Source organism: Drosophila pseudoobscura, chromosome 4 (genome assembly GCF_009870125.1).
Source record: "Drosophila pseudoobscura strain MV-25-SWS-2005 chromosome 4, UCI_Dpse_MV25, whole genome shotgun sequence".
In the NCBI taxonomy this organism is placed as follows: domain Eukaryota; kingdom Metazoa; phylum Arthropoda; class Insecta; order Diptera; family Drosophilidae; genus Drosophila; species Drosophila pseudoobscura.
Window position 1 is genome coordinate 28,859,476 of NC_046681.1, and position 12,092 is coordinate 28,871,567.

At 49.5% G+C, this 12,092-nt stretch overlaps 1 protein-coding gene across 3 annotated transcripts in view; it reads right to left on the reverse strand.

The window, feature by feature from the left end:
• The window catches only part of Dhc36C (Dynein heavy chain at 36C), a 28,373-nt gene that overhangs the window by 10,689 nt on the left and 5,592 nt on the right, over positions 1-12,092 (reverse strand). For all 3 annotated transcript variants that reach the window (XM_015180950.2, XM_033380152.1, XM_033380153.1), the window contains exons 4-17: positions 10,659-10,821; positions 10,357-10,590; positions 8,718-10,297; positions 8,518-8,640; positions 8,108-8,261; positions 6,734-8,029; positions 6,229-6,675; positions 6,060-6,173; positions 4,485-5,998; positions 3,618-4,404; positions 3,363-3,545; positions 2,942-3,288; positions 2,039-2,878; positions 1,611-1,976 (exon numbers count right to left, since the gene is read on the reverse strand). In XM_015180950.2, coding sequence (XP_015036436.2) covers positions 1,611-1,976; positions 2,039-2,878; positions 2,942-3,288; positions 3,363-3,545; positions 3,618-4,404; positions 4,485-5,998; positions 6,060-6,173; positions 6,229-6,675; positions 6,734-8,029; positions 8,108-8,261; positions 8,518-8,640; positions 8,718-10,297; positions 10,357-10,590; positions 10,659-10,821 — 8,148 coding nt within the window. The remainder of the gene's footprint in view (positions 1-1,610; positions 1,977-2,038; positions 2,879-2,941; positions 3,289-3,362; positions 3,546-3,617; positions 4,405-4,484; positions 5,999-6,059; positions 6,174-6,228; positions 6,676-6,733; positions 8,030-8,107; positions 8,262-8,517; positions 8,641-8,717; positions 10,298-10,356; positions 10,591-10,658; positions 10,822-12,092) is intronic.

Consider the following 12,092-nt stretch of genomic DNA (forward strand, 5'->3'; position numbering starts at 1 on the left):
CCCGAAAAACCTGTTCTACACCTGATACCCAATATACGAACATAGCATTTTATGATGCTGACGAGAGAAAGCTGGAGAGGTAGATGTAGAGGTATAGGCTGAGTCAGAGGAAAAGACTGGGGCAAAGAGGTCACCATATGTGCTACGTGTCACCCGGAATATTAAGCAAATGAATGTTAATAGTAAAGACAACACAAGGAGCCCAGTGAGTTCTATCGAACACCCCAGCCATCCCAACCCTCCTGGCTCTCGGCATATTTGCCAAATACAAATACAAATTTCTCTATACGAGTATGTACTATACACATAGACCAAGGCCCCGAAACTACAGTGTAAGTCCCAAAGGATGTGCAATCGTCTGCTGCTGCTGCTGCTGCTACCCCTGGGTCGATGTAAAAATTAAACCTAATCCGCTCTGGGCGCACATTAATCAATTGCTTATAGAGGGAGAGTGGTCCTGAAGCTGAAGCCGAGGCAGCCCGCATGCCCCGGCGGTCGCGTTCACTCACTCACTTCTGGGGCCCTCAGGTATTTTCGGGCATGCTCCAAATTACTTTGAACACTTTCATGGAAAGCGGCTGCCGAAGCAGCAGCCAGGAATTTCCTTTATTAAATCGACCAGCGACAGGACGAGAGACGGAAGACGAAAGAAGAAAGACGAAAGACTGGAGATGTGGAGTGGCATTTGGCCCTGCTCCCTGACCTCAGAGAAACCCACCAGATGCGTAATACACGCATCAAACATGAAATTTCTGCTCTGCCTCCATCCCCCTTGCAGCTTCTTGTGCCCTTTGTACCTTGAGCTACAACCACCAGGCTACTGGCTGGCTGCTGGCTGATGGCTGCTGGATGGCGTGTCCTGGCAACGACTCGTTCTGGCCACATGCGGGTGCACCCTCCCTAACAACACCTACCTACCCCCAGCTACTGTTCCCAGTTCCCATTTGAGACCGCGTTTGCTTTCGCGTTCCGGTTCCCCTTCCCCTTCCAGTTCTAGTGCCACTGCCACGGCTACCGTGCAGCATCCGGTGCTGTTCTCACACTCACAATCGCAACGTCTGCACGAGGCGTATCTTTAATTTTCCTAATATGCGTGAATTCTAACGTTTTATGTTTCGTAATTAGAAAAGAGGCAAAACAAAAACTCCAGCTTCGTGTCGCTGACAGGCAGCCCAGCGCATTGGAGGAATGAAGCACGAGGCAGGGCAGGCCCCATAATTACCGTGTCAGGTTGTTTAATTGATGCGAACAGAAGACAGAGGGGAGGGATGAGATTAGGATTAGATGCCAGATGTTGTCATAACTTGGAGTAGTAAAAAGAAACTTCAACTACAAGAAGATCCTCTGGTGCACTTTAACAAAATATGACATAAAATCGAACATTGTTTCATGGTGGTGTTCCACAGTACGACTTACATCTGTCAAAATTGTTTTAAGACACAAACAAGTAATTGAATCAACGAAGAGGGCTCTTCCTCGTAACACTTCTACACTACGACTAAATGTTTGATTGTATTACCCTAGGAAACAATAAAAGTCCTTCAATTTCGGCAACCAAAGCCACTAATACTCTTCCATATCGACTCAATAGAATTGTAAGTTCTACTCACTTCATCATGATGGCACTCTCAATGGAGAACGCATCCGTGGGCAGGCCACAGATATTCCAGAAACGAATCTCCACCGGTTCGCCCAGGACAACAGCCAGCTGGAAATCGGGTGAGCAGACGACGCCATAATTGATGCACTTAACGACCCATTTCTTGATTTGTTTGACTCTAAAATCGATGGTGAAAGGCCCTAGATAGGCCACCACGCCAGAGGAGATCAGCACATCGCCGGTAACGCTCTTGAAGCTACCCTGCAGCATCTTGGCCGTCTCCGACCAACGGGTGCGTTCGCCACCCAAGCCAGAGATGAGCTCCTGGGCGCGCTGTAGTTTCTTAGTACAAGCCTCATGCTCGGCCAACAGAACGCTAGAAAAGAGAGTGAGACCATCAAAATGAATCAATAGAAATCGATAGATTCCACTACTTACCCATACTGCCTAAGCTGCTCGTCGAGAATCTTCTGAATAGCCGCCAGATTGGCCTCAACTCTGGCCAATTGTGCCAATTTTTCGTTGAGCGTCTTCATGGCCGCATCATAGGTAGCTTCGGCCTCGGCCAGGGCTATTTTCTTGGGCGCCACAATCTTGGCCACAACATCGTACTTGGACAAGGCAATGACCCATCGACACAGGCCCTCGCAGGCTGTGGAGGCCGTCTTAATCTTATCCGGATCGAACGCCTCATTGTTGAGGATACGCTGGTGCAGCTTCTTCATCACCTCGAGCGGAATGTTATCTTTGTCGAAGTTGAGAAGACTGTCCAGGAATTTCATGTCGCTGAGCACTCGCTTGGAGGGTCCCCAGTAGTCCTCCACAGTGCCCAAGCCACTCGGATTGGGCACCTTGTCCGGCTTAACATCTTTGAGAATGCAAACGGCCTCCATGACAATTCGCACGCCAATGGGCGGACTCTTCATTGTCTTGACCACAGCAATGTCCGCCGTGGTTAGAGTATTCAGGGCGGCCAGAGCTGAATTCAAAATGGGCAGGGCTTCGCCCAATTTGGCGTCGCACTCGTCCTTAATCGTTTGAGCAATAGCCGCCTGCTCCTTGGCCGACTCTTCGTCCTGTTTGACAATCTCCCTCTGTTCGGCTGCAATGTTACTGTCTGCCGTCACTTTGGCCACTTGCTCGGCCACGATTTCAGAGGCTTCTTTCAATTTGGGCTCGAGCGCCTGCAGTTGCTCCTGCATTACACCCACTTGCTGGGCGGCAATGTCCAGTTGGGAGATGCCTGTCAAGTAGCGATTGCGATTGGTTGTGATGTTGCTGAAAAAGAGAGATTACATTCAAGATTTCATTCAGAACTGAATTTCAATAAGTTCCAATTACTTTCTCTTCTGACTGAGGAGGGACTTGAATGTTTGGATCAGCTCCAAATACGAAGTGGGGGTCACGTAGTTGTATCTGTGCAGTCTGGAAAAGAACTTCTCTGATAGCAGCTGCGTGGAGGTATGGAACTCCATGCACATATCAATGGCTGTGCTTCGCTCCAGGGCAGTCAGATCCTCGGTGGCGAGGAAACGCGTCGATACCGCCAGCAGGGCATCCTCCGGCCAGGATTGGAACCAATCGATGGTACAGCAATTGACTATAGAAGGGAACTTACGAATACGATTACGCAGGGCCTCGCCAATGGGGGACATGGCCAGCACAATATGCAGCTGATCTTTACAAGTCTAAGGAGGAATTTCAGGTGGGAAAATTAGTTTGAAAAGCACATATTTGGTTACAGCTCGTTCTGTGATCCCACCGTAACAAAGAAATTGAATAGAGCCACGGGACTGCCATCAGTTTGGACAGCCTTATCGCGTTGCTTGTCGATCTGTGCCATCTTCTCGACCACCTCGATCTTCTCTTCGTTGGTAAACAGATTGGGAACCTCACCCGAGTTGAGCAGATTGTTGATGTCCTCCAAGAACGATTCATCCTTGATCTATAAAGAGTCTAAGCGGGTTAGAGAAACCAAGCCCCAGGGAGAGAGCAGTCCACAGCCAATTGTTCCCACCTGTACGTCCGTAAAGAGAAAGACACCGTGCATCTCGGATGCCCCAATTTTGCGTAAGATTGTCTTGATATCCTCGTGATACTCATAGGGACCATACAATCGAGTAATTTCCACTTGAAATAGCTCATAGTCGCATATATGCGAAGCCAGACGAGTCAAGCTCTGGCGTCCGGAGCCGCCGACCCCAATGAGCAGAGCATGACTACGTGGCTGCTTTATGATGCGGCATATGCGCGACAAATGCTCGATGGCGAAGCGGAAAAGCACCAGATTCATGGGTTTCTTCGACATGTTGTTGTACTCCACCAGATAGGCCTCCACCACATTGCGCAACTCCTCCAGGTCCTGCACCTCAACATAGTTCTTGGTATCCGCTTTCGGATTGGTGAAGTCACAGTAAATCAGCTGACGGAAGTCGGACTCCTCCAATTTCTTGCCTTTGCTCACAAGCCGCCCGAACAGCTTCGAGGCATCAATGTTGAAAGCGTTCATCACAGTGGTGCAAACGTTCTCAAACAACCAGCTACGATCGGCATCCTCCACCAGCCGATCCCCATAGACCCGCAATACCTCGTGCACCCACAGACGACGCATCGAGTTCATGTCCTCCGTGGCCTCGGGCACCGACAGTAGCACACCCTGTATGACCCTAGAGAAATCTCGCAGGTTGAACAGATAGTGCGACTTGGCCGGTGTGGGCAGCAGATTCAGCTTGGCATCATTGTAAATGGTCAGCGTGGCACTCACAATCTCATCTATACAGGGATCGAATTCTTTGGAGAAGCCCCTAAATTCAGGCAGGAAATATAATCAAGGTAAAGCATGAGTATTCCCGAATCAAATATCATTTTTAGCTTATAATCTCACCTGGTATCCAAATGCCAGAGTACAATCTTGCTAAAGATCGTGGTCATGATCTCGTTGTTGAAGTCATCGATGGACACCACATTGAAGAATCGCTGGAATCGTTGTGTCACTGTATTGCCCGTCGAAGGCGGTCCCATGGCCGTAATCATTTGCAGATCTATCAGCTTCATGGGCACTATGTTCTTCCGGTCGTACCACATCATGTGATCGAGCATCATGCGAAGCAGCTCGATAGGAGGCTGGGCCCCGTAGTTCTCTTTGAGCGGCATGGAAACATCATCCACGAAGATCACAAAGCGCTTATTGAGCGGAGGACCGAATACACCCTTTCGCCGTTTGTCCAGCTTGGACATGATAATGTCCTGGGTCTGATTGGCCGAAGTCTGGGCTGAAAAGCTGATCAACAGCGGCTTGTAGACATTCAAGTCCATTCTTTTCAGCATGTAATCGATCACATAGACACTCTTGCCCGTTCCCGTGGGTCCCACTAGCATCAGGGGCTTGGCGTGACGCACCAGCAGATCTAGAATGGCCCCAATGCGAATACTTTCGTTGGTTTGTATAATGATCTGATTGACGGGTATGTCCCGAGGAATGGGCGGAGCCGAGTTCACGTCGTCCTGCCAGGGCTTCCACTTGCCTTTTCCCTCTTTAATATAGCGATAATCGAAGACAGATCCCTGCTTTGGTATAGGGAAAATAAAAGGCTTTGCCAGCACATCCACATAGAGATCGGGTGTGACACCATAAAGGTCGTACAGACTCTGCGGGAACGTCTTCTCCATCAGAGCCCGAAAGACGATGTTGAACTTCTCCCGGCTGGGGGCATCCAGTGATCCGCCGAGCGACCAAACGGCTGAGAATAAGAATATTCCCTCGAGTTGGGCTCGGAAGTCCAGGTCCGATATATTGGTCACGTATTTCTCGTCCTTGAAGTCATCGATGAAGCACTCGAAAAAGTTCATGAGGCTCACCATAAGATTGGCATCCGAAGTCGGTGCTATCTCCTTCAGACCCTTTCGCACGATGTATAGCAAGATAGGACAGAAGCGCGAGATCATGGTGGAGATCAACTGCTTGCTGACCGTGTGAAAGGCGGCCGGCAAGGTATTCTTCCATGAAGCCACCAACGGCTCCCAACCCAGGGAGCTCGGCTCCAAGTAGATCATTCCACAACGCGACACTGTGGCCGGTGAGGCCACCTCCAAGTCCATGGGCTCGAATATCAGATTTGTGCTATTCGACAGTTGGATAATCTCGCCGGACATCAGGCACAGCTTCTTGTTGTCATCGAGTACAGTGTTCATATTCTCGATCCAAATGGCATCCACTGGCCCGTCGAAGATCAGCCACTTTCGGTCGGGAGAATCAGACACAGCGAATATGCGATAATTGACGGCAAGAATGCCATCGCTCCACTCGTGGGAGACTGCATCGAACTGTCCGTAAAGTTGACCCATGGTAATGGCCTTCGGATTGATGACCGTATATATGGCTTTATTTTCGGAACCATCCTATGAAGTTTCGGGGAAATTGAATGCAACATCTAATTTAAATCAATATTTGCGCCCTTACCTTTTTCTCCATGCACTCAAGAGCCTCTGCTAGGACACGATATGTCGTAGACTTTCCTCCAAATGGATAGCCCACCAGCATAAGTCCGTGCCGCACCACAATCATTTCATAGAGCTGTCAAAGACGGAAGAAGAATATATAGAAGAATACTTCAATCTTGTTCACCCACCTGTTGGACCTTCTCCAGGACAAATGGAGTGCACTGTTTGTTCTGCCTTTCGCATGCCCATTGGGTGCACTCATTAAAGAGCACGTAATCGGCTTCCGGCAATGTTACCCCCGGGAACAAATCAGATGTGATGCCCTGGAACAGGGGAATGTCCTGATTGAGGAACTTGGGCAAGTTGACATCTTTGATAGAGCGAAGGACGAGTATGTCCTCGTTCTCATTGCGATATCGTAGCTTTAGAGCGCCCGCTGCCTTCAGCACCGACTTCACAGCCCGCATGCCATAATCGTAGTGACATTGAGTACTCAACTGCTCGGAGCACAGACGATAGGTGGCCACAATCTTCACAGACAGAGGTTTCGCCGTGAGGAAGCCATAGGAGTAGAGTTCTATCTCAGAGATGAGAGCGTAGTCCGGTACCATCATAGCAACAGAACGGAAGAGTGCCTAAACAGAAAAGAAGAAATTTAAACCAAGAAAACTCAAATCGAAAGATAAACCTTACCTTTAGGTTATCAGGCAATTCGGAACGACCAGCATAGCCAGGATTCATTGTGATGAACACGGCGCAAGTGGGATCCAGGGTCAGCGTGGTGCCCTCAAACACCAAAGTGGGACTGCCAGAGTTGATGCCCCGCTGGATGGTCATAATTTGCTGGGCCACGACCGACAACACCTCGAGATCGATGCGATTGAACTCGTCGAAGCAAGACCAGGCACCACAAGAGGCCAGACCCTTGAAGAACTTGCCGAGAGCCAGGTAATCCAGGCCGTCCGAGCAGTTGAAGACCACACACTGCTTTGCCACGGCCTTGGCCAGATCCTTGGTGGTCTCTGTTTTGCCAGTGCCCGCAGGACCTTCGGGGGCACCACCCAAATGGAGATTCAGGGCTGCAAACAGGGTGCGATAGCAACGATCCGTCAGTGGGGTGACGACGAGTCGGGTGGTGTTGCCCAAATACTCATAGCCGTATGGCAGCGAGCAGTTTATCATCCTCGTGTCCAGGTTATTTTCCTCCCAGTAGTATCGCAGCTGGCACAGCCACTGGAAGTCCTGTAGATCCTCCACCTCCTTGTCCACGATGTCTGCCAGGACATCTCGAGCATGCACATCCAGCACCACAAGGGCGCCCAGTGTGATGCGGTTCTGTGTGTTTAGATCGCCGCGGACCAGATCGACGATCTTGTTGATTTGCTGGATGCATTTTTGCAGATATTTGGCCAGGTTCCCCTTCGGGTCGTCACTCTCGAAGCACTCGGTGATCTCCAGCGTCCAGTAGGTCAGCGATATGGACTGCACACACTGACCCGGCCAGGTGAGCACCCACACATTGCGCACAATCTTCAGGTAGCTGTAGAAGGCCTCGGACATCTTGTGGTGTATGCTCTTCTTCATATCGATCTCCAGTTCCAGCAGCCACTTCTCGACTTGACCGCGAGCCTTGGACGTTGAGATGACGTCCACCAGGACCACTTCCTCACGCTCCGAGGAGCGCATGGCCGTCACATCCAATTCCTCGGTGAAGTTCAGCGTTGCAATGCCTTCGAAGCACTTCTTCAGATGTGGCTGGACTCGTGTAGGGTCCTTCGTCTCCGAGAGTATCTCCAGTAGCTCGTCGTTCGACAGGAAGAAGAAACGCGGGAAGTACAGACGCTTCTTCTCCAAATAGGCATTCAGCCCCTTCTGGATAATCTCCAGCAAGCTGTATGCCTTCTTCAGCTTGTCATTCATCTTGTCGATTTGCACAACGGTCATGACGCGTGGATCCGAGGCCACCTGCTTCATCAGCTCCTTCCATATCTACAAGACAACCACAACCACAAAGAAAAGCAGTGGGATGCCAAAGTCTCTTAGGGATGGGGCACGGCACACACTCACCTTATCCACGGCACTAAAGCGTCGCCCCTCCTCTGGCATCTGTTGCTGAATGTCCGGACTACTGAATATGGGCTCCAAGTACATCCAAGTCGACTGCACCCGCAGCCATTCGTCCAGGATCTCCTGCAGCAGCATGAGTTTGGCCTCCCACTTCCTGCAAAAGGCCAACAATGGTTAGCATGTGTGACTTGTGTGCCTCTGGCATTGACAGCTCAATAAATAGATGTAGAAGTTAGAGAAGAGTAGCGACAGGCCACGGCGACACTCTGATTGCACTGCAACACTCTTACACACCCAGGGGTAAGAATATTAACATTTTGTGGAATATAATAAGTACCTCCTTAATATCCCCACGCTTCCCAAGTATTGTCCTACTCCAAAAGAGCTCACAGAACCTCAAACATACTTACAGTATATCCGCCTCAAATGGCTTGATGTAGGGTGAACTCTTCATCGTCTGCGTCTTGATGATTTGATCGTCCAGCAGTATTTGTATGTCATCCACGGAAGACAGCTTAAAGGTTCCGGAGTCCCTGTGGGAGACATTTCAATTACAGTAACATGGACATGAACATAGTGCCTCCCCGCCCCTCCCTGCCACTGTGGTTACCTGTATGGCGAAATGGTAAACTCAACGCCCTCCCATTCGTTGACCATCTTGGCCATGGCTTTCTCCAGATTGTTCTCTTTGGTGGCACTCTCCGAAATGGCCTCGAACTTGGGCACATACTCATCCAGCTGGTATTCGATAATCTTCTCGAGCGTCAGCTCCGGCGACACCTTAATGGGGAAGCCAATAATCTCGGACACTTGCTCCCAATGACGGGCCTTCATGCCCGGATTGCCCAATGTATTGATGATCGGCATGTGCTCACGGAAGGCCTCAATCTGCTCCTTAACGTCGAGTATCAATTGCATTGTGGTGGGATGATCTCCCATTTGCTTCTCAAGCTTCTGGATGATACGATGGAAGTTGGACACATCGGTATCGATCTCGTCGGGATCGAAGGATCCCACTTGGGAGTGCATCCACAGGTCATATTTGTCCATAAAGTCTTGGCCGGCGTCAAAGAGATTCTTGTAGGGCTTCAATTGATCGTGGGCCTTCTTGCGCATCGGATACTGCGAGAGATCCCAGCCATAGGAAGTTTCCTCCTCGTTGATCTGATCGATAGTCTCCATGGCCTGAACCAGACGCTGATCCAGTAGGCTGGCCCTCTTCTTGTACCGCTGCAGCTGTTTGATGTCGCCCCATGTGTCGTAGGTCTGCACCTGCTCGTAGTAGTTCTGCAGTTCGCGCCGGAACAGGTCGATGCGCTTCTTCAGCAGCTCCTGGTACTCGATCATCTTCTCGGCTATGATGGCGCGGTGCTGCTCGAATACGGAGGGCAGCTTCAGGTACCACTGGAAGGAGTTGCTGTTGTTCTTGATCTCCAGCGGGGAGTATAGCGTATGATCCATTAGCCACAAAATTTCCCCCATATTGACCTTCAGACGGGCCTCCATCTCGGGCACGAGATTCTCCTCTGCATGCACTACATAAGCCTTCAATTCCATAAGCTCTGCGGTGTCTTTCGGCACAGTCAGGGCCTTCTTTGCAATGGCATCGTATTCCTTGCCCAATCGGGAGATTCTCTGCTGCTGATCGGTCACCATTCGGGTGAGTAGTTCGTTCTGCAGCTGCCTCGCCAGTGTCTCAAGATGCAGAATGAACTTCTCGCGATGAAACTCGTACAGGCCCATGCGTATAACGCTCCACACTTCCCTAGCAATGCGATCCTCCTTCTCTTTGTACTCGTATACCATTTCGGCATACTGATCGAAGGTGGCCTCGCCTTCCATAAAGTTGGCCACACGCTCCGCGTCGATTCCATTAATGAGATCGATGAACTGATCAAAGTCCTGCAGCCGCAGCTCGGGCCCAATGCGCTGTTCCTCCAAAAGGGAACAAATCCGGTTCTTTGTGTCCTGCACTATACTATCCGGCACGGCGGGCGTGAGGAACATCTTCTTGGATATCACCAGATCCGTGTAGAGCTTGCTTTCAATCCGTGGCAACATGGTGACACTCATCACAATCGAATCGATGACACGTAGCAATTCGCTTTGGATCTTTGAAAAGCCCGGATTAAAGCTGATGGTATCCTCATCGCTAAGCATCACAGAGATTTCAAAGCCAGGATTTAGATGCTGTCGAGGGGATGGCACTTCATTAATCTATTCAACCTTACGAATTGCTCTTTACTCACCCCGAAATCGCAAACAAAGTCGGCATAGGCCTTCAGACTCCTGATGCAGATGTCCTCCAGCTGCTGGGTCATCAGTGCCGCCACGCAGTTGAAGAAACGCTTCACCAGGGTCACTCTTCTGATATCCGGCAACTGTCCGCGCTTGCTGGCCTTCAGCAGAGTCGAGTGTATCTCCCCATACCATGTCTCATCCAGCATGGTCTTTACTGTATCTATATAAGTTCCACATTGGTACTGCCAGGCGAAAAAAACGGAACCAATTTGAAGGTGGATTGTTACGGTAATCCCTGCTCTAATCTTACCGCAAATCCGAACAATGTGTATGGGCCCTCAGCCTTGCTAAGCTCCTGAATGTCGACCAAAGTTTTGTTGATATATTTCACGCTCCACAGCTCCAAAATGCTGGCCACACTTCGATGTATGCTGAACAGCGTTTTCATCAGTCGATTGCGGTTCTCATCATAGCTGGAGGAGATAGGACGAGAGCGTGGCGTTAGTTGGCTATGCAAATTATCTGCTATCGTCTTCGCTAAAACTTTTCACTCGAGGTACTTCGTCACAGCCCATTAAGCATGGCAGGGAACCACAACCATTCCACAGCACCCACGCAACCACGCAACCTAGACGCCAGAGGCATTCTTAATGATGCCAAATGCTCAAAGGGCCATAAATTACCGAAGCGAACCTCACACGGCTGCGGGGCTTCCACACATATACATCGATATGCCGTCGCCCAATTTGCCAAGCGACCCACTTAGGAGCGCCTGATAATGGTATTATGACATTAGACTTTGCTATAGCTAATAATATGAAACAATACATACATATATACAAAGATATCTAATATAAAGATGAGGTATGAAATGGGCTATACCGATTGCATATTAAATTACAAATTATTCATCCATTTCTCGCTCTCTGATGCGAATGCAAAGACCATGCTGTGAGAATCGGCTTACACGCACACATTCAAACTCGCTGGTGCAAAGAGGCGAGAAAAGAGCTCCCAGAGGTCTAAAAGTTCTGTTGAGACATTTCGCTTTTATGAAGTGATACAGTTCATCTATGTTTATAGTGTATGGTTAGTGGTTAGATGCTATCGATCTACCTGTCATCTCGTTTCAGAACTCTTGCACATCGCTAGCCGACACAACTATAAACTATACCCTCAACATGCGGTGATGTATCCCACAAGAACCGCCCAGCCACACTTCCACCCACCCCAAGCGGCTTACTACTCAGTGTCAGAAACAAGTTCAATTCATTTTTAAGCATATCCTTTTTGCAATTTATGTCTCGCCCCCGTGCTCCCGTGCTCCTGCTCCTGACCAAATCCCAACCCAAAAACTCGCAGCAAGCAGCATCTTCCATCTTCTCTGGGCTTCCCTCCTTCCGCCTCCCCTCCTCCAGCAACTTCCAGTCAGCTTACTGTTGCTCATCAAATGTCAAACCAATACACAGGAGGACTTAACTTTCTGTTGCCGCTGCTTTTGCTTTTGTTTGAAATACCCTTGAAGAGGTATTGATGAATTTTACAAGAAGTTTGCAACGAACGGAAGGACCTATGTGCGACCCCATTGTGGTTAGTCCTTATCCATCATCAAACTCGTATTTCTTAGTTTTAAATCTGTCTAATCCGTCTGAAACTTGACACGGAGTCTTAATCTTAATCGTCAATTGTAAGCTGTGGTTAAGATCCAAGGATCTCTAAGAGTATCTCACGGTTCGACCCCCTT